Source organism: Lemur catta, chromosome 11, assembly GCF_020740605.2.
Source record: "Lemur catta isolate mLemCat1 chromosome 11, mLemCat1.pri, whole genome shotgun sequence".
NCBI classification, from domain to species: Eukaryota; Metazoa; Chordata; class Mammalia; order Primates; family Lemuridae; genus Lemur; species Lemur catta.
This window is the reverse complement of record NC_059138.1, coordinates 57,913,643-57,938,546: the sequence shown is the minus strand read 5'-3', so window position 1 is coordinate 57,938,546 and position 24,904 is coordinate 57,913,643. Positions and strand designations below refer to the sequence as shown.

At 38.4% G+C, this 24,904-nt stretch overlaps 1 protein-coding gene across 3 annotated transcripts in view; it reads right to left on the bottom strand.

Moving 5' to 3' along the window:
* Positions 1-615: 615 nt before the first annotated feature.
* UMAD1 (UBAP1-MVB12-associated (UMA) domain containing 1) overlaps positions 616-24,904 on the bottom strand; it is a 204,954-nt gene continuing 180,665 nt past the window's right edge. For all 3 annotated transcript variants that reach the window (XM_045564863.1, XM_045564864.1, XM_045564865.1), the window contains one exon: positions 616-2,582. In XM_045564863.1, the coding sequence (XP_045420819.1) occupies positions 2,325-2,582 (258 nt within the window). In that variant the 3' untranslated portion in view covers positions 616-2,324. The remainder of the gene's footprint in view (positions 2,583-24,904) is intronic.

Here is a 24,904-nt window from a genome sequence, read left to right as displayed (position 1 = left end):
AATTAGTATTTAACAATCAGGAAACTGAAGACATCAGAAGTCAGGGACTTACAAGCCCCGTAGCTTGTAAGTGAGAGACCATTACAAATTGGCTGGTTGGCTCAAATGCCTGAACTCTTTCCCATCATATCATACAGCTTAGTTATAATTTACATTTATAATTACTAACACTCTTAAAGCAAAGAGTTATTATTAACTAGGTGATTTAAGTCATTTAACCTTTCTAGGCTTCAATTTTCTCTTGACTAAAATGGAGTTGGCTTATTGATTTCTAATGTTTCCTTCAGTTTTAAAGTAGTAACACTGATTTACATACAGGATGAGAAAATTTAAATGGTCATTTTCACAATATTTTTATTTAAAAAAGGTCATTAACATTGGCCCCTACTAAATTTTGTGATGATGGGATCTATCTAGAGATGTTCACATCATTTCTCTCAAATTCCTCTAGTCCCAATAAACCAGGACCAGTGATCTTACCATTTTCAATATTATTCCTTAAAATTTACTTACAAGAGGAAATTCCATATTTTTCTCTGAATTATATACTTAAATCTCTGCCTTCTAAAGCATCAATAACTTACATTCAAATATGAATAATGTAAAGAAAAATCATTTTTCTGGACTGAAAATAATCAAAATATTTTATTTCAATTCACATTTAAATATAACAATTTTTAGAGACAAATGAAGGTACTTATAAGCACATTTATAATATGGTAGACATAAATATTAATGAAATGTACAAGCATTTTAGATAAAATCTAACATACAAATTAGACAAATTGACTATATGCTTACATTTAGTTTTAAGGGTACAGTAAGGTGGATATTTAAAAAGAATGTACTTTCACAAAACTGCTACAAAATGTTCACATTTGTCTCGATAATAAGTCATATTTCCAAGACTGATGTTTTATGAAAAACTATGTAAAGATCTAATTTAATCAATCATTAACCTCATATGGTAACATTATTTGTAAATGAAGCATATTTTTGTCAATAGAAATGTTCCTTTAACTTTTAAATAATACAGCATTTTTATCAAGACCATGCCACATTTATTAAACATGCATAACACATTAAAACCTGAATAGTTAATGTACCTTTATGCACAGTGTTTAGTTTTACTATGGCACTCTATCTCTGTGAAAAAATATACTTAAAATTTGGCACAGAATTAATAAATCATGTTGCTGGTAATTGAAACAAATGTGATTTACATGTCCAATGGCATAGAACAGTTTCTATCACAATTTACCTCTTCCCTTTACAGTTTATTGACCGATGGCAGTTCTGTTTTAGTTGGAATAAATAATAAATACTCAAGAACTAAAAGTCATATGTAGGTGTTTTTGCCTACATTCTAATTGGAAATGAGTCAATTTCAGTTTTTCTAGCAGTACAACATTTCCATCTGTATTGTGGCCAACAAATTTCTAAATAAGGGTGTTATCAACAGCAATATGTATGATCATGAGCTGTTTTTCTTTAGAAGGCAGAGAGGTTGAAAAGGAAACATGGATTTCTTCATAAACTGGGAACATATGTGGGAAGGAGAGCAAACGCCAACCGAGGCAAAAGCGGGGAAAGTCCTTTGGAAAGCTGGTCTCGGAGCGTGCTCTGAAGTAGCGAAAAGGTAGAGAACAAAGGCAGCAAAACAGGAGTCACCCAAGGTGAGAAAGGGTTGCCATGGGGTTGAAAAAAGGAAAATGTGCCACTCACGAAACAGCATCCAGAGCAGTTACAGCATTCTTGTATCAGCAAACTACCACTGCTGTTTAGGAAAAGTTTTAAATTTCCACATCAGTGTGTCTAAAGTGAGACTGAAGAAATTTAACTAACTGGCAATTTTTTTCCCCCTGAATTCATTCATAAACACTCTGGAAGAAAAAAGTGAATAACATTAATTCAAGCTTCCTTCAAGCCAGAGAAGAGACTTCACACTTACTTGGAGCTTAGACTTCAGAGCAGTGGTAACTAAAAAATGCCACAGTTCTTTTTCACAGTTCTTGTAAGATAAATCTGAGGTGTTACATTTTGAGAGACCGGCTGAAGGCATCTACTCTTCATAAAACCTTCATAGCCTAATTTTTATATTATGTGGGAGAAAGGAAGTAGAACTGAAGTTCAATTATTTTACAAATGTACCGTATTCTAAAAAATACAGCAATGAGAATAATGATACTTTCTTTGCTTTTTATGATCCGGGCTTTGCTGAGGGCCTTTAAACAGTGAAATGGCAAAAAGAGCATCAAATAGGTTAAATAAAAGGAGGCAAATTTTAAAGCTGTTAAGGTGCACACAGGTGTAAATATTATGGATCACAGAGCACTGAGCACTGAATTTTCAAGAGTGAAATCATACCAAAACCGGGATAAGTTTCTGCTGCCATCACAGGCGAGTAAGTGGTCAGGAAGGTCAGTGATGGTGCCCTGCACGGCCAGCACGTGTGGGGCCAAGGTGAAGGGGACGTCGCTCAGGAGCTCGGCCATTAACGAGGTGTTCTCCAGAGTCTGGCCTGCCTTACTTTCCGTCTCACAGCTTGATGCAGTCACGCTGGAAGGGTTTTCTTTGCCAGTCTAAAAATACATATATATTTAAAACATTTAGACCTTATGACTTTTGATGTTTAGTAATGGTAAATGTGGCATTAATACAAATGAATGAGAAATGTGCAATAGAGAAATACATAAATATTCCCAGATTTGAATGCAACTACTGAGAAATATGTCCATCGGAACGCCAGGCTTTAAAATGAATCCTAAATTCTACTCTTACTCAGACTAACCACCCATAGCTCCCTTAAATATAAACTGACCGCCTTGCCATTTCCCTAGCCCAGATAATGTCTACAAAGGCCGTCTCTGCTTTTCCAAATCCTAGGTATGCTTTCAGGCTCTGCTGAATTCTCAGCTTCCCTGTGAAATCTTATATCGCCGGAGTCCAAAGTGATCTTGCCCACTTCAGAATGCTTACGGGGCAAACTGCCTAGGATATTACTTGGCATTTCCTGTGTGTGTCCTTGCTAGTTGCTGTTCCATTCCATAGGCTTATCTCTTATCTTCAGCTAGACCCTAGGGCCCTTGAGGGCAAGCAATCTATTTGGCATATTTTTGTATTCCCCACCTTGCATATTTTACTGCTTTACCCAAACATATACTTGAGAATTTACTTCAAACGTGTACCATGAGTATTGACTGATTGCCTGATTTTCACTGGAACTAACATCTTATGTCACAAGTTATTCAAAATAAGAAAAATTGACATATCTTGTTTAATTTCTTCAAACTTAATCTCTTGCAAACAGTAGTTTACCAAAAGACATGCACAAGGATGGTCATAGCAGCCCTCACAGCAAGCCCCAAACTGGAAACTACCTGAATATCTATCAATAGTAGAATGGATGATAAACTGAAGTCTATTTGCAGCAATGAAAATAAATGACCTGCTACTATAAGCAGCTGAAACCCATCTCAAAACAGCTTAGGCCAAAAGACAAAAAAACCAAAACAAAACAAAACAAACAACTCCCTCCCTAATCCCCAATCTCATGCAGAATAAAACTCCCAAATCTTTACAGAGGCCTACTGGCCCCTTCTCAATCTGCCACCAGGTACGTCTCTGACCTTATCCCCCACTAGCCTGCCCCCACTCCTCCCCAGTTCCACTGCCTCCTTGCCTAGTGCAAGTGCTTGCTAGTGCACACCCAGCCTGCTCCTGCCTCAGGCCCTCTGCTTCCCATTCCCTCTGCCCAGGAGCTGCTCCTCCTCCCGGACATACACGGGGCTCCCTCCCTTACCTCCTTCCAAGTGCTGGCCCAGATGCCACCTTTGCAGCAAGGCCTTTTCTCGCTTATTTCAAACTGCTCCTTTTAAACTGTTGCTAAAAATGCTGTCCCCTGCTTGCCTCCATTCTGCACGCCCTCCCTATCCCCCTCTCTTGTTTTCTGCCTCCCTACAGCCTTTGTTATGTGCTAGGCAATTTATTCTGATGATCATCCCTCAGAAGCCCAAGGAGCTTTTGTCTCTCATGTTCACAGATGCATCATCAATGCCTAGATCAATGCCTAGTGCTCAATATATACTTGTTGAGTGAAGGAAAGCAGATAAGATTTTTGCCCACATGGAGCTTTTATTCTAGTGGTTATAAATGGCTGATAAATTCTTTGTATGATTTTATATGTAAAAAATAGGGAATGATTTTCTACGTGAGAAATAACAATTTTATAAAACTTTTCATTGAAGTATAAAATATATCAAGAAAAAAGGGTATATCATAAGGGTATAGCTTGCTAAATTTTCACAAACTGAACACACATCACCAGGTCAAGAAACAGAAAAGACCAGCCCTCCTCGTGTTCTCTTCGAGTCACAATCCATGCCCTGCCTCTTCAATCACCATCCTGACTTCTAAGAGCATAGATTTGCTTTTACCTGGGGTTTTTTTTTTTTTTTTTGTATTTGAAATGAATGTAATCATACAGTATGTACTCTTTTGCTTCTGGCTTTTGTCACTCAACATTATGTGTAAGAGATTCATCCATATTGTTGCATGATGGATGAAAAAAATCTTGAACATATTGTTAGATAGGAGATATATTCTGATGCCCTGAAAGAATCGCTCTAATTGCTATGTTGACAGTGAGGGTGGGGTGGCCAGTGAAGAAAGCAGGAAGACGGGGCTGGCAACAAGATGACTGTGATGTAGATTAGGGTTGGGATAGTCAAGGTGAGATGAAATGGTTGGATTTTGGATAGACTTGAGGGTAAAACCAACAGGATTTGTTGATGGAGCAGACGGTGGGGTATGAGAACAAGAGCGCACTCAAGGATGAAGCCAGAGTTCTTGGCCTGAGCAGGGAGAGGGATGGGGCGAGTGCTGGGGAGCAGGCTTGGGCAAGAAGATCAGGAGTTCAGTTTTGGAAGTTTGCAGTGCCTCTCAGAATTAAGTGGAGCCGTTAGTAGGCAGGGGGGATATGATTTGAGTCCAGAGCTGGGTGAGATCTGGTGGAGAAAGTGGAGAAAAACATAAGAAGAGACTTTTTTCTAGGGGTTATGATACATATAAGAAAAGAGATATGGGTCAGTAGTTGAAAAAGGATATATAGTTAAGAGAAGTTTCTTTTGATTTTTGTTTTTGTTAAGTTGGGAGAAATGATGGCACTTTGTAAGCTAATAAGAAGTTCGTAAGAAAAGTCAAGTCCAAGGAGAATCTGTAGAGAAGGAACTACTTTCTTCACAAAGCATCTGCAACCCCTAGAACAGGGGCCCTCAAGAAATTTTTTTTTTTGTGAATGACCTCATATTTAATAAAGTTACCAAGCACATGCCTACTGAGAATGGTTTTATAATTTCATGTGACAATAATACCAGAGTACTGTGTTAAGATTGCAGCTAACAAATATATTCACATTCTGTTATGACAAAGCTTATTATAAAGATCCATGTCTGCAGTGTACAGATCCTGTCTCCTGAAACCTAACTGGGACTTACAATGTGAGGTATCAGTGAGTAATGATGTCACCATTCTAGCCTCTTTAAGGGGCTTCCCTATACACTGACCTGTATAGAAAAACTGAAAAGGTGTACCATAAAACCTCAAAATTGCATATACATCAGGGCTTTGACTATCTCTGAGCAGCACAAGAAGGTGGTTAAGAGCACAGATTATAGAATCACATTGCTTGGGTACAAATCCCAGGTCTCCTGTTTATTTTTTTTTATTTTTTTTTTTTTTTGAGACAGAGTGTCACTTTGTTGCCCGGGCTAGAGTGAGTGCCGTGGCATCAGCCTAGCTCACAGCAACCTCAGACTCCTGGGCTTAAGTGATCCTACTGCCTCAGCCTCCCTAGTAGCTGGGACTACAGGCATGAGCCACCATGCCCGGCTAATTTTTTTGTATATATATTTTTAGTTGGCCAGATAATTTCTTTCTATTTTTAGTAGAGACGGGGTCTCACTCTTGCTCAGGCTGGTCTCGAACTCCTGACCTCGAGCGATCCACCCGCCTCAGCCTCCCAGAGCTAGGATTACAGGCGTGAGCCACCGCGCCCGGCCTCTCCTGTTTATTAATAAGCAAATGGCCTTGAGCAAGTTATTTAACTTCTCTGTGCCTCAGTTTCCTTAGGCGTATTATGAAATTAATAATATGTATTTCATAGGATTGTTATGAGAATTAAATGAAATAATGTTTGTAAGTAAGCAGAACAGTGCTTAAAGAAGACTTTAGGAATGTCAGATCCCACTTGGCTTTAGATAAAGTCTAGAATTCATTCATCTCTTTTGGTTTTGATGTTTATTGGTGCTTCAAATAATCTCTTGCCTTCCCACTTAATCTTATGTGCAAATGTTCCCTAGATCTGTTAGTCCCATCCAAACTTTCTTCTCTTTTTTGCTTGTGTACAGAATGTTCTCTAGTTGCATCAGCAAAATCTTACCTTCTCCACTAAAAAGAAGATACAGGCATACCTTATTTTATTGTACTTTGCTTTACTGTGATTCACAGATACTGTGTGGTGGTTTTTTTTTTTTTTTTTTTTTTTTTTTTTTTTTTACAAATGGAAGGTTTGTGGCAATCCTGTGTCAAGCAAGTTTATTGGCACCATTTGTCCAATAGCATGTGCTCACTTCCTGTTTCTGTGTCATATTTTCATAATTATTCCAATATTTCAAACATTTTCATTATTTTAACTGCTGTTGTGATCTGTGATCAGTGATCTTTGATATTATGGCAAAGTTATTTGGTAAATGTGTGTGTTCTGACTACTCCACTGACCGGCCTTTCCCCTGTCTCTCTGCCTTTCTTTGGGCCTCAGTGAGACACCTCAGGGTCCTGTGTTGTCCTGAGAAACAATAACATTGAAATTAGGCCAATTAATAACCCTACAATGACCTCTAAGTGCTCAAATGGAAAGGAAGAGTCTCACATCTCTCACTTTAAATCAAAAGCTAGAAATGATTAAGCTTAGTGAGAAAGGCACGTTGAAAGTCAAGACAGGCTGAAAGCTAGGCCTCTTGCAGTGAACAGCCAGGTTGTGGATGCAAAGGAAAAGTTCTTGAAGGAAAGTAAAAGTGCTACTCCAGGGAACGCGTGAATGGTAAAAAAGTGAAACAGCCTTATCGCTGATATGGAAAAAGTTTGAGAGATCTGGATAGACGATCAAACCAGCCATAATATTCCCTTAAACTAAAGCCTAATCCAGAGTAAGGATCTAATTCTTTTCAATTTTATGAAGACAGAGAGGTGATGAAGCTGCAGAAGAAAAGTTTGAAGCTAGTGGAGGTTTACTGAAAGAAGCTACCTCCATAACATAAAAGTGCCAGGTGAAGCAGCAAGTGCTGATGTAGGAGTTGTTGTTAAGTTATCCAGGAGATCTAGCTAAGAACTGATGAAGGTGGCTACACTAAACAACATATTTGCAATGTGGATGAAACAGCCTTATATTGTAAGAAGATGCCATCTAGGACTTTCCTAGCTAGAGAGAAGTCAATGCCTGGCTTTAAAGCTTCAAAGGACAGGCTGACTGTCTTGTGAGGGATTAATGCACCTGGTGATTTTAAGTTGAAGCCAATGCTCATTTACCTTCCTGAAAATCCTAGGGCCCTTAAGAATTATGCTAAATCTACTCTGCCCATGCTCTATAAATGGAACAACAAAGCTTGGATGACAACACATCTGTTTACAGCATGGTTTGCTAAATATTGTAAGCCCACTGTTGAGACCTACTACTCAAAAAAAAAAAAATTCCTTTCAAAATATGACTGTTCATTGAAAATGCACCTGGTCACACAAGAGTTCTGATGGAGATGGACAAGGGGATTAATGTTGTTTTCATGCTGCTAACACATCTATTCTGCAGCCCATGGTCAAGGAGTAATTTCAACATCCAAGTCTTATTATTTAAGAAATACATTTCCTAAGGCTATAGCTGCCATAGGCAGTGATTCCTCTGATGGATACAGGCAAAACAAGCTGAAAACCCTCAGGAGGGGATTCACCATTCTAAATGCCATTAAAAATATTTGTGATAATGAGAGGAGGTCAAAATATCAACATTAACAGGAATTTGGAAAAACTTAATTCCAATCCTTATGGATGACTTTGAGGGGTTCAAGACCTCAGTGGAGGAAGGAATTTACAGATGTTGTAGAAAAAGCAAGAGAAATAGAATTAGAAGTGGAGCCTGATGATTTGACTGATTTGCTGCAATCTCATGATCAAACTTGAATAGATAAAGAGTTGCTTCTGATGGATGAGCAAGGAAAGTGGTTTCTTGAGATTGAATCTACTAGTGAAGATGCTGTGAACATTGTTGAAATGGCAACAAAGGATTTAGAATATTTCATAAGATTAGTTGTGTTAAAGCAGTCATATTGTTTGAGAGGACTGACTCCAATTTTGAAAGAAGTTCTACTGTGGGCAAAATGCTATCAAACAGTATCACATGCTGCAGAGAAATCTTTTGTGGAAGGAAGAGTTAATTAATGTGGCAAACTTCATTGCTGTTTTATTTAAGAAATTGCCACAGCTGTCCGGGCCTTCAGTAATCGCCACCTTAATTAGTTCGCAGCCATCAACATCAAGGTAAGATCATCCACCAGCAAAAAAAAAATTATGACTTGCTTGAAGGCTCAGATGATCATTAATGTTTTTTAGCAATAAAATATCCAGATGGTTTCACAGCGAAATTTTATCAAACCTAAAATGAGGAATTGGAACCCATACTGCAGAAATTATTCCATAAAATCGAGAAGGAAAGAATCCTCCCCAACTCATTCTATGAAGCCAATACCACACTGATATGAAAGCCAGGAATGGACACAGCAAAAAAAGAAAACTATAGATCAATATCCTTTATGGATGTACATGCAAAAATTCTCAATAAAATTCTACCTAACTGAATTCAGCACATTCAAAAAATAATACACCACAACCAAGTGGGCTTTATCCCTGTGATGCAAGGATGGTTCAACATACATAAATCCATAAATGTGATTCACCACATAAACAGAAGTAAAAACAAAGATCATATGATCATCTCAATAGATGCAGAAAAAGCATTTGACAAAATTCCGTACCCATTTATGATACAAACTCTTAACAAAATAGGCATAGATGGAACATACCTCAAAATGATAAAAGCCATGTATGACAAACCCACAGCTAAAATCATACTGAATGGGGAAAAGTTGAAAGCGTTCCCACTCAGAACTGGAACAAAACAAAGAAGCCTACTGGTACCACTTCTATTCAACATGGTGCTGAAGTCCTAGCCACAGCAATCGGGCAAGAGAAGGAAATTAAGGGTATCTAAATAGGGAAAGAGGATGTCAAACTATTGCTCTTTGCTGATGATATGCTCTTATATTTAGAAAACCCCAAAATTCTACCAAGAGATTCCTAGAATTGATAAATTCAGCAAAGTCTCAGGTTACAAAATCAATGTACACAATTCAGTAGCATTCCTATACACCAATAACAGTCAAGCTGAGTATCAAATCAAAGACTCAATACCTTTCACAATAGCTACAAAGAAAATAAAATACCTAGGAATATGTTTAATCAGGGAGGCAAAAGATCTCTACAAAGGGAACTATGAATCACTGAGGAAAGAAATCGCAGATGACACAAATGGAAAAACATATCATGTTCATGGATCAGCAGAATCAACACTGCTAAAATGTCCAGACTATCCAAAGTGATTTACAGATTCAATGTAATCCTTATCAAAATACCAATGCCATTTTTTTTGCATATCTAGAGAAAATAATTCTACACTTCATGTGGAACCAGAAAAGAGCTCAAATAGCCAAAGCAACCTTAAGCAAAAGGAACAAATCTGGACACATCACTTTACCAGAGTTTAAGCTATACTATAAGGCCATAGTAACCAAAACAGCATGGTATTGGCACAAAATAGAGACATAGACCAATGTAACAGAACAGAGAACACAGATATAAAACCATCCACATATTGCTATCTGATCTTTGACAAAGTAGACAGCAATGTACACTGGGGAAAAGAATCGCTATTCAACAAATAGTGTTGGGAATATTCTATAGTCACATGTAGAAGATTGAAACAGGATCCATCTCTCACCACTCACAAAAATTAATTCAAGATGGATAACAGACTTAAATCTGGGATATGAAATTAGAAGAATTCTAGAAGAAAGTGTTGAAAAAACCCTTCCTAGATATCAGTCTAGCCAAAGAATTTATGAAGAAGACCCCAAGGGCAATCACTGCCAGAACAAATGTAAATAAATGGGACTTGATTAAATTAAAAAGCTTCTGCACAACCACGAAAACAAAAGAGCAAATAGACAACCTACAGAATGGGAGAAAATATTCACATGCTATACATGTGAATAGGGCTAATAACTAGAATCTACAAAGCACTCAAGTAAATCGGCAAGTGCTGATCGCTTGCATGCAAAACATCAACAGCCCTATTAAAAAGTGGGCAAAAAACATGAACAGAAGCTTTTCACGGAAGATAGACAAATGGCCAATAAACATATGAAAAAAATGCTCAGTGTCACTAATCATCAGAAAAATGCAAATCAAAACCACAGTGAGATACCACCTAAGCCCAGTGAGAACAGCTTTTATTAAAACGTCCCAAAACAATAGATGCTGGTGTTGATGTGGAGAGAAAGGAACATTTATACACTGTGGTGGGACTGCAAACTAGTGCAACCTCTGTGGAAAATAATTGGAGATTCCTCAAAGAACTAAAAGTAGACCTAACATTTGATCCAGCAATCCCACTACTGGAAATTTACTCAAAGAAAAAAGTCATTTTTTCAAAAAAACACTTGCACTAGAATGTTTATAGCAGCAAAATTCACAATTGGAAAGATGTGGAATCAACCAAAGTGCTCATCAATATCAATCCATGAGTGGATTAAGAAAATGTGGTATACGGCCGGGCGCGGTGGCTCACGCCTGTAATCCTAGCACTCTGGGAGGCCGAGGCGGGTGGATCGCTCGAGGTCAGGAGTTCAAGACCAGCCTGAGCAAGAGTGAGACCCCGTCTCTACTAAAAATAGAAAGAAATTATCTGGTCAACTAAAAATATATATACAAAAAATTAGCCGGGCATGGTGGCGCATGCCTGTAGTCCCAGCTACTTGGGAGGCTGAGGCAGTAGGATCGCTTAAGCCCAGGAGTTTGAGGTTGCTGTGAGCTAGGCTGATGCCACGGCACGCACTCTAGCCTGGGCAACAGAGCGAGACTCTGTCTCAAGAAAAAAAGAAAATGTGGTATATATACACCATGGAGTACTCAGCCATAAAAAGAAAAAATGAATTGATACCTTTTGCAACAATCTGAATGGAACTAGAGACCATTCTCCTGAGGGAAGTATCACAAGAGTGGAAAAACAAACACCACATGTACTCACTATTAAATTGGAACTAACTGATCAGCACTCATGTGCACAGAGGGAGGTACAACTCAATGGAAATCACGAAGGTGGGAGAGGGAAAGGGGATGGGTGAAATCATACCTATCTGGGTGATGGGCACACTTTTAAAAAATGAAAACAAAAATTGTTAATTAAGGTATATATATATTTTAGACATAACGCTATCATATACTACAGACTACAGTGGAGTGTAAACATAACTTTTATATGCACTAAGAAAACAATCTCTGTGACTTGCTTTATTGCAATATTCACTTCATTGTGCTGCTCTAAAACTGAACCTGTGATCTATGCAAGATATGCTTGTGTGTTACCCGTAGCCTTTGCTTTCTAAATACATAACTTCTAAGGCTTAATTCTCCAACAGCAACATTTATTCCTTTGTTCATGCTTTTATTAATCCTCTTTCCTTTCTTCTACAAATCATTATCTGTCAGAATATAATTCTTTGAGGGAAAGACTATATCAAACAATAGTCTTGTACAATAAAGGAATTGAGACATGTGGTTTCTTTTTCAACACCTCCTGATAAAACTGTCATCTGACCTAAAGGGGATTGCTTCACCCATCTGAGCTTTAGCCCCACTATTATGTGAAATGCGCGGGGAGGGACAAAAGACGAATATGATGATGAAGAAGATAGCAATTAGCATATATTGAACACTTTGTTCCATTCTCTAAGCTGTTTAAATGTATTCACTCATTTAAGTCTTACAACAGCCGTGTAAGGGGCATATGACTGTTAGTTTCATGTTAAAGGCAAGAGGACACTGAGACACAGAAAGGTTAAGCAAGTTGTCCCAGGATAAGCTATAGTGTCAGTGGTAAAAGTGAGAAGCAAATCCAATGATCTTTGATGCTCTATATTCTAAGATCCTGCACATTTCAGACTTGCTTTGGATAGACAGACTAAATGAACAAAGCCTCAAAAATTTAGAGTACAGTATTAGAAAATATGACAGTTACTAAAGTAGCATATCTTGGCTTAATTTGGAAGGAAAAAAAGACTCTAATATCTTTTACCTTTAGGAAGAAAAGACTGAAAAATCATTAAGGTGACATCTTACAAACAGATTGAAGAAGGATGGAAAAGCAACTGTAAAAGGATGGAAAAGCAACTGTAATTTAAGATATATTTATCCCTGGAAATGAATCTACCAGCAGTCTGGGTAAAACCATGTGAAAAACACCATGGACAGTGAAACAAGATTGTCTGTGAGTTGATAATTGTTGAAACAGATAGGAAAGTATGTGGGAATGCACTACAGTATTCCTTCTACCTAAGTTTGAAAATTTTTCATAATTAAAAGTTTTAAAAAATTAATTTGGTTTAAAAAAAACCATGGACAAAGTGTTCCACCAAATGCCTCCTTGTATGATGTGAATTTCAGCTGTGCTGTATGTATTACTCCAGCATCTATCTCTTAACAGTTGGCTAGAATGCAACATTACAGTCTCCAAGGAGGCTGGCTGCCCTCTTGGCAGCAGGGTGAGTGCCATGATGCAGCTGCTGTTGGCATGCTGAGAGCTGGAAGGGGAGAAATTATAAGGCAAAACAAGAGTAAGTCACAAAGAAAATGTGAGTCAAAATTCAAGGACCCCACACCCACTAAACCTGATCACTAAGTCTCCAGTTTGGCAGCCAATGGAAGCAGAGGGTGGGGGCTGAGAGTTGAAACAGGTGCATGAGTTTCCCTGCAAAAAGCAGCCCTCTCTCTTAGACACAAAGTCTTGCAATTTTTTTTCATTTGCATAATAAAATGGGTCTTTAATGGGAAGAATTAGTATGTTAACCACAATGGAGCAAGAAGAAAAGACTCAATTAACCTTTTGGTTAATAGCCAAATTTTAGAAAATTACTTCAAATATTATGTTCATAAAGCATATTCGTTATTTTTGTCATTAATCTTGTTCACGGAATGCTGCTATGATAATGTTTCTGAGTATAGTTCCTTCATATTATCTAGCTTTAATACTACTTTTTCAAATTAGTGTTTGCCCTTACTTGGTTTAAATATGAGAATACCATGCCAGAATTTTTTTTTTTAATCTTAAAGAGAAAATAAATTTCCTTAGGTATACCATTACAGATGATCATTACAGATCAAACAGATACAGTTTACAATGAGCTGTTTTCATGTTTGTGTAAAAATTATTTCTTGTTCATCAGCTAATCTGTTAAAAAATGGACTGGCCAAATTTATTTTTTCCTTACATTTTATTATCTTTCTTTCAAATAATTCAAAGAGGTTTATAGGCACCATTACTCTCTTTCTTGCAGAGGGGCTGTAAAGATTCATGAGGTTCAAGCTTTAAAATCTAAGAGCTTAGGGAAAAACACACTCCAAGAATACAAGGCATATAACACTTTTCAGTAAAGGCTTCGAAAAATGAAGTCACTTCTCCAGAGCAACAGAAGGTTAGTGGCATCCTTGTGAACCTCACTCTTGGGTGTTTGAAAGCAAGAAAATTCAGGTTTCAGAACAGGCAACTACATTCTTCCTGGCACAAAAGCCCAGTAACCACCATGAAATCTATTAGGAGATGCCAACTTTGCAAACACACGAACAACTGGAGACCTCATGTACTTAGCCATACCCTACTAAATTATGAATATTTTATTAATATGAAAATCACCTATATCTGGCATCTTTTAAAACCTCCTGCTTTTTCCTGCAACCCATCCCCCAGATAGAGATAAAATAGTGTCCTATAAAAGCAAAATATTGATGCATTAAAATTTAGAAACCAGCCTTAACCAAAACAGCAATAGAACCTATTAAAAAGAACATGAAACCAGGTATAAAACACCCTTCTAACACATTCAATTTACATGCAAAGAAGGTAGCTATATTAAGCATATTTCTAGGAAACGAATTATAGAAGAGGTAATATCAAGCTCTGGCTGTCTATGCCTTTAAGTTCTAATGTCTATAAATAAAAGACATGCTTCTTTGAACAATAGCCTGAACAAGCAACACTGTCACTTTATCTCCCCAGATAACTATCCATTCTATTCTGGCTTCAGCTGGTATCTGCTTGCATTACATCAGCTTCTTGATGGTGGGGTGAGGTGGAGGGGCAAATCTGAGTTAGACGCATCAGGGGACAGAGGTTATGAGAAGGTGATATAAGCTATGGCACAGTTAAGGCAGTACTCAAGCTTTTTATTTTTTCTAAGAAGTTGTTTGCTAATAAATGTCTAGCTAGCTATTAAAAGCCAAGAGATCGGTCTGTCACACCTACGTAAGTCCTAAGCAATAGTCTCCTTTCACTTGGGAGAAATTATTTTGCAAAGGCAGAGACTGTTTCCTATTTTCTCCAAGTTCACAGTACCCAGAACAGCACCTGCACATTGTAAGTGCTCATTAAATATCTTTGAATGGCACTGAATCTGGTTCCCTTGTTTCTCAGATGCACTAGACACCCATACTTGATTTTAAAATTGAGGGGTTAGGCCAGAGAAACAAACAAAAGCCCAGAACACTTTGTCACTGATATGCAATTAGGTGGGAGAAGCTGAATTCACAGAATACCTCTCTTTTCCACGGGGCCGGGTGTTAGTTTCCCCTAGGAGTGAGGGCTCCCAGTTCAAGGCTGCTATATTTGAGTAGCAAACTAAGAGGGTAGGTTAGAAAGTAGGTATTTACTCCCTTTCCTTTTCCAGTCTCTGACGACATGTCAGTTTATATTGTAGCTCATGATTTTTTTGTTTTTTCAGTATTTGTTCCCTTTTCTGTTCTTTCTTTTTCCTTCAGTATTTCTACTTGCTTGTGCTTCCTGCTTCTCCCATCTTTCTTTAGAAAAGAAAAAAAATGTTCTCCTGACTTCCTCTTTCCAGAACTCCAGCTGAATGTACACAAGTGAAGAAGGGGAAGTAAGCAGGCTGTCACTTGCTTCTGTATCTGTTCCATGTATTCTTGGAAAAGTGGCTCGTCTGAAGCCGGAAAATCTTCCGTACTAGCCAGCTAGAGTGGGGGTGCAGTGGAACAGGAAAGAGAAGCATTTCAGGAAGGAACCAGGCAAGAAATAGTGCATCCAACCTGGGATCCTATTTAATACTGGTTTTGAAAATACAAAAGGCTGTTGCGGTGACTTTTTAAGAAGCGGTTTAAACGTTGGTTTATAGAAATTCCTGATCCCTACCTTAAGCTGCCCAGACAGCTCACGTTTTCTCAATTGGCCCTCCCGCTTTGTGATTCACAGCACATATTTCACCTCCCTCCTCTCTCCTCTCTCCTCCAGCCCTACATTCACCACCTTCCTCCTCACTGCTGGCAGGTGGGCCAGCTTCCTACTTCACAGAGAAAATAGGAACCACCAGCTGAGGATCTCCTCAGTCGGCCCCACCCAAAGCATCTGCCTACCCATCCCTAATGCAAAGCTCATGGGGCTGCAGACCTGTCCCATCCCTGCTCTTCAAGGACATAGCTTCATCAGTTAGGATGTTTTTCCTAATTGCTAATCTTTCCTATAAGCCATTAAACATTTTTAAAAAATTCTCTTCAAGTCTGTATTGTCCCCTGGCATATCCCCTGCTTAATCCCCACATTGCCTTTCACCGTTTTGTTCAGAGCCAGGCTGAGATCACTGTTGATGTTCGCTCTCTGCTGCTCACCCCTCACCTACTGCGCTCTGCCCTCTGTCTCTGCCCCTCTACTGACTCTGCTTTCACCAAGGTTACTAGTAATCACTCTCTTGCTAAATTCAGAAGTCTGAAAGTGCTAATCTTGTATGACCTCTTTGTAGCACTTAAGGCCAGTGACTTCCTCTCTGAGTTTTGACTTCTTGGCTGTTGTGCCGCTTCTTAGTTGAGCTGGTTATTCTTTTGCCATTTCTGAAATGATGGTGTTCTCTAGGGTTTCATTTCTGTTCTTTGACTCTTCTTAATCTCAACATACTTCTTTGGGGAGCTTGTTCATATCTATGGTGCCTACTGCCCTACTCCTCCAATCCTCCAAAAGTAGGTACGTACAGAGATTTGTGCGTGTGTATGTGCACGCACACACCCACCCCACACCCCCAATCTCAAACCCAGATTTCTCTCTAGAGCTTCTGACCCATTTATTCAACTCCTATTATATACTTCCTTTAGGATATTCCACGGGCCATCTTAAACGCAACATGTTCTAAACCTGGCTCTTACCTCCTTCCCTTCCTTAATCTCTCCTCAAACTTACTGCTCTTCCCCTGTTTTCTCTATCAGTGAAGGGTTAACTACATAGTTGCCCAACATAGAAACCCACGTTATCTCTGACTTTTCCCTCCCTCTCACTTCCTTCATACTGTAAATCATTGGATTTTGATGTTTTTAATATCTCCTCCAACTCAGGTCTCTTAATTCAGGCCACTATAGTCTTTTGCCTTAAATACTGCAAGAGTGTCCCATATATAGCCTCACTCCCCTACACCACACACTCCCCATCATTTGTGGCATCGAAAATACATTCTATTCCTAGCTTAAAACTCCTCAGTGTCTGTGGGGAAAAGACCAAACTCCTTATCACAACACAGGCATGATCTAGTTTTGCTTACCCCTCCAATTTCTTTTACTGTCATTCCCTAAAGTCTTCGCTGCATCCATGCCGAGCTTTCTGCTGTTATCCACACATGCCAGGCTCTCTCTTTAGCGCTGAGCCTTGGCTCAATTACTTTAGCCTAAATTAGGACATCCTTCTCTCCTACTTCCTTCATCTCTCATCTTGCCCTTCCAAACGCGCACCACGCCTATTTTAGAAAGACTTCTCCAGCTAACTTTCCAGATCTGGGCCAAGTGCCCGTCCCTGTGTCCCCACAGACCTCTCCAACAGCCATATCACATTGGGTTAGATTCCCTGTCTGTCGCCCCCACAGAACTATAGACCGTTCAAAGCCAGGAGCCATAGTTTCATCTCTATTTCCCACCAATCAGCACAAGCCATGGCTCATAATAGCTAATCAATATGTGTTAATTGAATGACTGAATCTAAATTTCTTCATAAACTTTATACCCACATTTATTCAGAATAAGCTAGGAATTATTATGTTGGTCCTCAATTGCTGCATGTTTGTTTTTCTAACAAGATTTTTTTACCAAATCTGTTTTTCACATCTACCAATCAACTAGCACGGTGAACTATGGATGGTATTAAGTACAGATACGACTGAAACTGGTTTGTGACCCCAGCTACATGTATTTCCTGAAGAATGAGATGGGCTGTTTTTTGACTTGCCAAATGAAAAACTTTGTAAATATGTTTCCCAAAGGAAGCTGAATGAGGTCCTGATACAATGTAGATGAAACTACTTTTACAAACAGACCCACCTTCTCACTGAGGGGGTTAGAAGCTAGCCTCGCCCATTCCAAATTCCCCATAATCAACCTGCTGTACGTAGCTCTTCTCTCTCCGGAAGCCGTGTTTCTCCCCAGCTATGTGGTATGCTCTGGAGGGGCTGCAGTGCAGCCTGTGCTTGGGTACAGGGGACGGAACCAGCAACAGGTGGCAGGGCTAAGTAAGCACTGCAAGGGAAGGAAAGCCTCAGAGATGAGTGCTGTGCAGGAGGGTAGGAAAGGGGACAGGGAGGTAAACTCCATTATTTCTATTCCTGTTCACCTCTGTTAGAGGGAAAAGCCTCTTATCTACTTCTCTGGTTTCCATAAAGAGGGTTTTTTCTGAGTGACTCTGTCCTCCTGTTTTCATCCCTTACAGTTCATCCCAGACAGTTACCTGGTTGGTGGGTCTGTACTGTTTTCACTCACAACACTTCTAACACCAGATGTGGGGGTTTTCCCCTCGTACTAACTAATTCTCTAACTCTCTGGGCACCAAATGTGTGTCTTAAAATTCAATTTCAACACTAACTACCTGGAGTTAGCACAGACCCCACAAGCTCAGGGCTCAGTTTCACAAGACCACTCCCATTTCAGGTGCCAATCACAAGTCCTGGACACCCATACTTTTGACCAACCGGCTAGAAAATCAGGGATTCTCACAACCCCTTCCTTGGGTTTGATAATTTGCTAGAACAGCTCACAAAACTCAAGAAAGCAGATTAGTTAACATTACCAGTTTATTAAAAAGTATACATCCATGAACAGCCAAATAGAAGAGATGCATAGGGTAAGATGAGGAAAAGGGTGTGGACCTCCCATGCCCTTTCTGGGAGCCTCACCCTCCTAGCACCATGATGTGCATCAACCCAGAAACTCTCTGAACCCCGTTGTTGAGGGATGAGGTTTCATTATGTACGCACTAGAACCATTGGCCATTAGTGAATCTCCAGCCCATCTCCCTTCCCCAGAGGTTCGGGAATGGGGCCAAAAGTTCCAACCCTTGCATCACACGGTTCCTCTGGCAAATGGTCCCCTATCCTGAAACCCACCAAGAGTCACTTCATTAGTACAGCAGGTCCTGGAATAATGTTTCATTCAATTCATTCAATGCCATTTTTGTTATAATGTTGATGTGGAAACAAAGTATTCCTGGCTGGGACCCCTGTCTGTGTGGAGTTGGCATGTTCTCCCCATGTCCACATGGCTTTTCTCCAGGTACATCCCAAAGATGTGCACGTTAGGTGAACTGCTGCGTCCACATGGTCCCAGTATGAGTGAGTGTGAGTGTGTGATGGGATGGCGTCCTGTCCAGGGCTGGGCCCCCCTGCACCCTGAGCTGCTTGAAGAGGCTCTGGCGACCTGTGACCTTAAACTGGAATAACTGGGTAAATAATGATTCTACTTCTTTTTATTAATCCTTCTTATATGTATGTATAGCTCAAATTTATTTCAATATTAGAATTGTTTTGGTCTTTATTTAGAAGTCCGGTGATTTTTTTGTGACCAGAAATATGCCATAGGAATTCTACTCGTTTCTATCAATTAGCCTGTGGTAAAATTGGTTTCATTATGTCATTTCATTTAAAGTCACAATTTCTGAGAACGTCCTGAGGATGTCAAGTGAGGACTTATTGTATAAATTTGGGTATGGTTGAAAGGGACTTGTTATGAATAACAGAAGACATTCCTCTCACCCCTGTCACTCAGGAAATTCCAAGGGTTTTAGAAGTTCTACATCAGGAACCAGGGACAAAGATCAAATATATCTTTCTTATTATCACAGTGGGTGACAGTCAGAGGTCCATGTCTCTAGCTGAGGAAGCTAAACCATCCAAGGTCCTACGGCCTAGAGATAGGGAAGGAGAAAGAGACTACTTGCACTAGGGAAGAAAAGTGACCAGAGTGCGTATCTCCTGTGCTGACTTAGACTTTCCCTAGGGGTCTAGCCACGGGAGAGTGGGAGTGGGAAAGTCCATTTTAGCTATTACACTAAACTTCCTCCTCCAACCAAGACTGTACCTGTCAAGAAGGGGCTATGTTGTTTTCTGTCTGCTGGCTCTTTGGTCTTGTTTCTCTTTTTTGCTTAGGATGCAGGTGAGGAAGACAGGTACCTTTTATTAGGACCTAAGACCTCCAACCTCCACCAGTTTCTACTGACTAGAGCAACTCCATTTACATGAAAAAAGAGGCATAGTAACCATACCAAAACAAAACACAAAAATACAAAACAAAGCAAAAACCAAAGTCATGTAGATGTCAAATGATCTGGAAATTAAAAATATAACAAACTAAAGGTTTAAAAAATGTACATGCCCTATAGTACTCCATAAAACAACTTATTGGTATGATTTTAACAAAGTTTCATGATAAATTTAGTTAGCCCTGGGGGATCAGAATAGTTCTAATCAGAAACTTGAAAAAATGACAACATTTGTATAGTGCTTTACAGTTTTCAAAATAGTTTCACATGTTATTTAACTTGAGCCTCACAACAATTTGGTAGGGAAACTATTATTTTCATCTTCCAAGACTCAGAGATTAGTGACTATCTGAGGTCACACAATTACGAACCGGCAGAGACTTAACCTTTGGCTCTCCTGACTTACAATCGAATGCTTTCTCTACGGACTATAAAACGAGCATATATCCTCTATGTCCAGATCATAACAATGTCACTGCAACCTACATGAGCAACCTCTAAGGATATAGTCCAACTTGACCAGGGTAACGGTTTTTTTTGTTGAATCGGCCATATTTCAATTTTATGCACTATAGTATAATCTCACCAAAAAAAAAATGTTTTACTGATACTTACCTAGAAATGATGACAATTTTCTTTTAGAGCTGAACTGGTTAAAGCCTTCCAGAAAAGACCATCATCAAGGGAAATAAATTTAAAGGTTACCTCTCTGGTTTTTTTTTTTGTAAGACTTATGTTTAGCAATTTCTCTATGGACAAGTGCTATCTGGAGTACAGAATGAAGGTCCAAAACTACAGACTATGCCACTACAGAAAGAGTTTAAAGTAACAGTTCAACTAAGCATCTTATTACTAGGTTAAATAGACCAACCTGGATACAACATGTAATAGCTTAGAAAATGACAGCATCTGATCACAACCAAGGTTACAAAACAGCTTAGGCTTTTGTGCACACATTCTTCAAGCTTATTATGTACCCTACAGGTCTGAAGAATCTGATATCCCTTATTAGTCACACTGGATTCTGCTTAACTTCCCATTTATATAGCCTTATTTATTGTAAGTATCGATTCAACTTCTTCAGAATGTAATGCAACAAGATCATATTTTTCCCGTATAATTTAAAAGGAAAATAATGAAAAGTGATCTTATCCATCTCCTCTGCATGCTGAATATTAATTTTGTAAAACAATAAAGTGCTTCAATTGCATACACATACAACACAAAAGAAAATGGAACGCTTTCTATGCTTAAAGCTGGTAAGAAAATATAAATATATTAAACTGATTTGTTTTTGTATAATTAAATAGATATATTGACTGAATGGAAATAAATAGCCTAGGATATAGTCAGAAATACAAAAAAGTAAATCTAAAAATGTTAATAGCTATATGTTGAGTTTGTTGGTGGGTGCTTTGATTGATAGAATGAATGTTTGATGTTCTTATAACCTAAGCATAATATATTTAATATATATATTTTTAAGGATAATTAAATGTTATGATAAACAAAAATGAATGTAATTATTTCATGCTAAGGCTGTTGTCTGAGCACAAAAAGCTAATCTGTTTTAATGCTCTTAATTGAAAAGTTTACGCTTTGTCATTTTTCTACTGTTACTATGCAAGAACATAAATAAATATATATAATTCTCAGTATGTACTTAGAATTGTCATGTCCATAGCCAGAACTCAAAGACAATTAGCAGCAGGAACTTACATTCACCCTCCATATAAACATCTTTCTAATCTCAGAAAACAAATCATTCTTTAAGAAATGGAAAAATATTGGAGAAGAAAAGTCTTATTTTCTTTCTAATTTGAATTTGATGTATAATATAGTCCACATACTTAAAAGTACTATCGTTAGTGAATACACAACTGTGTTTTCATAAACAGATGAAAGGAAAAGGAAATGTGTCATACCAAATTGAATACAGAAATCATGAAGGTAGGCTAATTAAATTCCACTCAGAGAGCATATGAGTGATAGTATTACCCATACTTGCTACACCTAACCCAGAATGCCACTAGAAAAACAATCTTTGGCAAACTGAAGAGGTGAGCAGAAAGCTGTGTCCCTTGACCTTGGCTCTCATTTGCAAAAGGTTATATTTCAAAATAGAAGATGGGGTTGGAAAAGTAAATACAGCTGTGTTTTCTCCACCCCAGCGTGAGAATGAAGGGCCCATTCAGAATGGCAGGAGGTTGAGTCTCTTCTTGGTGCACACTCAGAGCCCAAAAAAAGTGTGCTATTATTACATTTCATGAATAACTCATGACAATATTTTTATTGTGGTAAAATATACAAAACATAAAATTTACCATCTTCACCATTTTTAAGTGCACGATTCAATGGCATAAGTACATTCACAATGTTTTGCTGCCATCACCACTATCCATCTCCAGAACTTTTTCATCATCCCAAATAGAAACTTCATATTCATTAAACAACTCCCAGCCCTTGTTTCCCCAAGCCCCTGGTAAGCTTTATTATACTTTTGTCTCTATCCCTTTGCCTATTACAGACACCTTATATAAATTGAATCATACAATGTATATCCTTTTGTGTCTGGTTATTTCACTTAATATAATGTTTTCACAGTCCGTATATATCATAGCATGTATCACAATTTTATTCCTTTTTAAGGATGAATAAATATTCCATTGTATGTATAGGCCACATTTTGTTTATACATTCATCTGTTGATGGATGTTTGGAGTTGCTTCCACCTTTTGGCTATTGTGGGACAATATTTTTAAGCCCAATTAAAATCAGCTAGGTGGAAAAGCTGGGAAACAATTCTCAGGGGCTTGTTAGGATTTAATGAATATAGGAATACAAAGTATTTTAGTAGACAAAGGGAAACACAAACTATGGTTCCTGCTTATTTTGAATTATAAATTTGTTTAGGTATAATAAAATTGCTTATATACTTTTATAATACAATTTTTGCTGGTCTTGTCTTTTTTAGAGATAGGGTCTTGCTCTGTTGTCTAGGCTGGAGTACAGTGGCATGATCACAGCTCACTGCAGCCTCGAACTCCTAGGTTCAGGCAATGTTCCTGCCTCAGCCTCCTGAGTAGCTGAGAATACGGGCATGCACCCGCTACCATGCCCGGCTAATTTTTTTTCATTTTTTTAGAAACAGGGTCTCACTAAGTAGCCCAGGCTGGTCTTGAACTTGGCCTCAAGCAATCCTCCCATCTCAGCCTCCTCAGTCACTGGGATTACAGGTGTGAGCCACTATGCCTGCCTCTGTTTGTCTTTTAAAAATCACAGAGTCTTCTCAACTTAATGTTTTATAAATTGAAATCTGAACATAATTGATACCATTTCCATCTGTTTGAAACAGTTGCATAATCCCTAAAACCTTGCAAGCACACTAGAACTCTGTGCTAGAATTCTTTGTGTGTTGTTATAAAGGTACGAAATGTTATTACTTGGCTCTTGGGGAAGGTCTATCCAACAAACAGAGTGAATATTGCTAAGAATTGATTAAAAATGAGAAGCCACAATGGTGTCCAAAAAATCATGGGAGGGCAATTGGAAGTTCACATAGCTTAATAAATTTTAAAAATTATAATGCTTCAGCAAAGTAACAAATTTTATGTAAGTGATCTGGAATTTCTCAAAGGAAAATACAGTGCAGTGAAAAAATGTTTTCAGATCAACAAAAGAAAAGTTAATGTATAATCAATTCTTAGGGTCATCCTTTTTCAGGATCCCTTAAATTTTTAGAGAAAAAGGTAATTATCGGAATATATACTGTTACTTGTACATCAAGTTGAAAATTAATCTGCAAGACTTAGTAGAAAGAGCACTAGACCCAAGTCTCAGTGACCCCTGCCTCTACCTAACCTGTGTGACCTTAAGCAAACCCTTTGACCTTTCTGGGTTTCAGATTACTCCTCTGAAATATGAGGTAAGTGGAACAGATGATCCAGTTTTAAAGTGCTATGATTCCAAGTAGACTTAGACCCCAAATCTGCACTAGTAAAAATTCTTAAGGAAGTAGTACTTAATATAAATGATAACCATGGAAAAAAAGTAATGACTGAGGGGTCTTGAGAAGATACTCATAACTTGGAAAGATATTCCAAAGGTTATAACAAGGATTCCTGTAACAGAAGAATACCTAACTTCACAATGCTCTTGAGTATGATAAGGAACATGAACACTTAGGAGTCAAATAAGAAAAATACAAGTAGGTGCCAATCTTCTTATCAGTTTTGGCCTAAAAAAAAAAATCACCTTTATTAAGAACTCCGAATATTATCTCAGGCTGATGAATCCGTAATAGAGACAAAATCCTATATATTTACAATAAATAAATGTAGGAAAATTGTTATAATATTACCATTACAATCAGAAAAATAGATTAAATATATTAAAACTATCGTGAATGCCAGTGCTTTAAAAAAGCAATTTGGTCTGGGGGAGCTGAGCTTTGGTAGAGTATCTGAAAGGAAGTTTATTGGGAAGGTATTTCCATTAGAAATATCTCTAGGAAATATACAGTTGTGTTCTTTAAGATTGTTTGCTCCATTCCCATAAATAGCAACATGATAAAGTAAAACCTTCCTGAGGTTAGTGGCAACATCTAGAGAGAGAAGGGGATTAAGAAAGATATGCATATGAAAGAAAGCAATTTGCTGGAGGTAGAAATGACTGGTTATGAGAAGTGAAAGTGTGAGCATAATCAATTCGCTAACTGACAGTAATGGAAGATGGGATATGATACGGAAGAGCCTCACATAATTCCTTTCTGGCCGCCAGGTGACTTCTTCATGGGTCACCTTGGTTTTCATGATGGCCGAACCCAGGGACAGAGAGGCCTCAAGATGGGTGGGAGGCTGAAGCACCATCACGCAACTCTCTAGGACCCAGATGTTTATTTACATGGTAGTTCTTGGTAACCTGAGTGCTAGCTTTCAAAGCTAAGGTAGTCAATTTT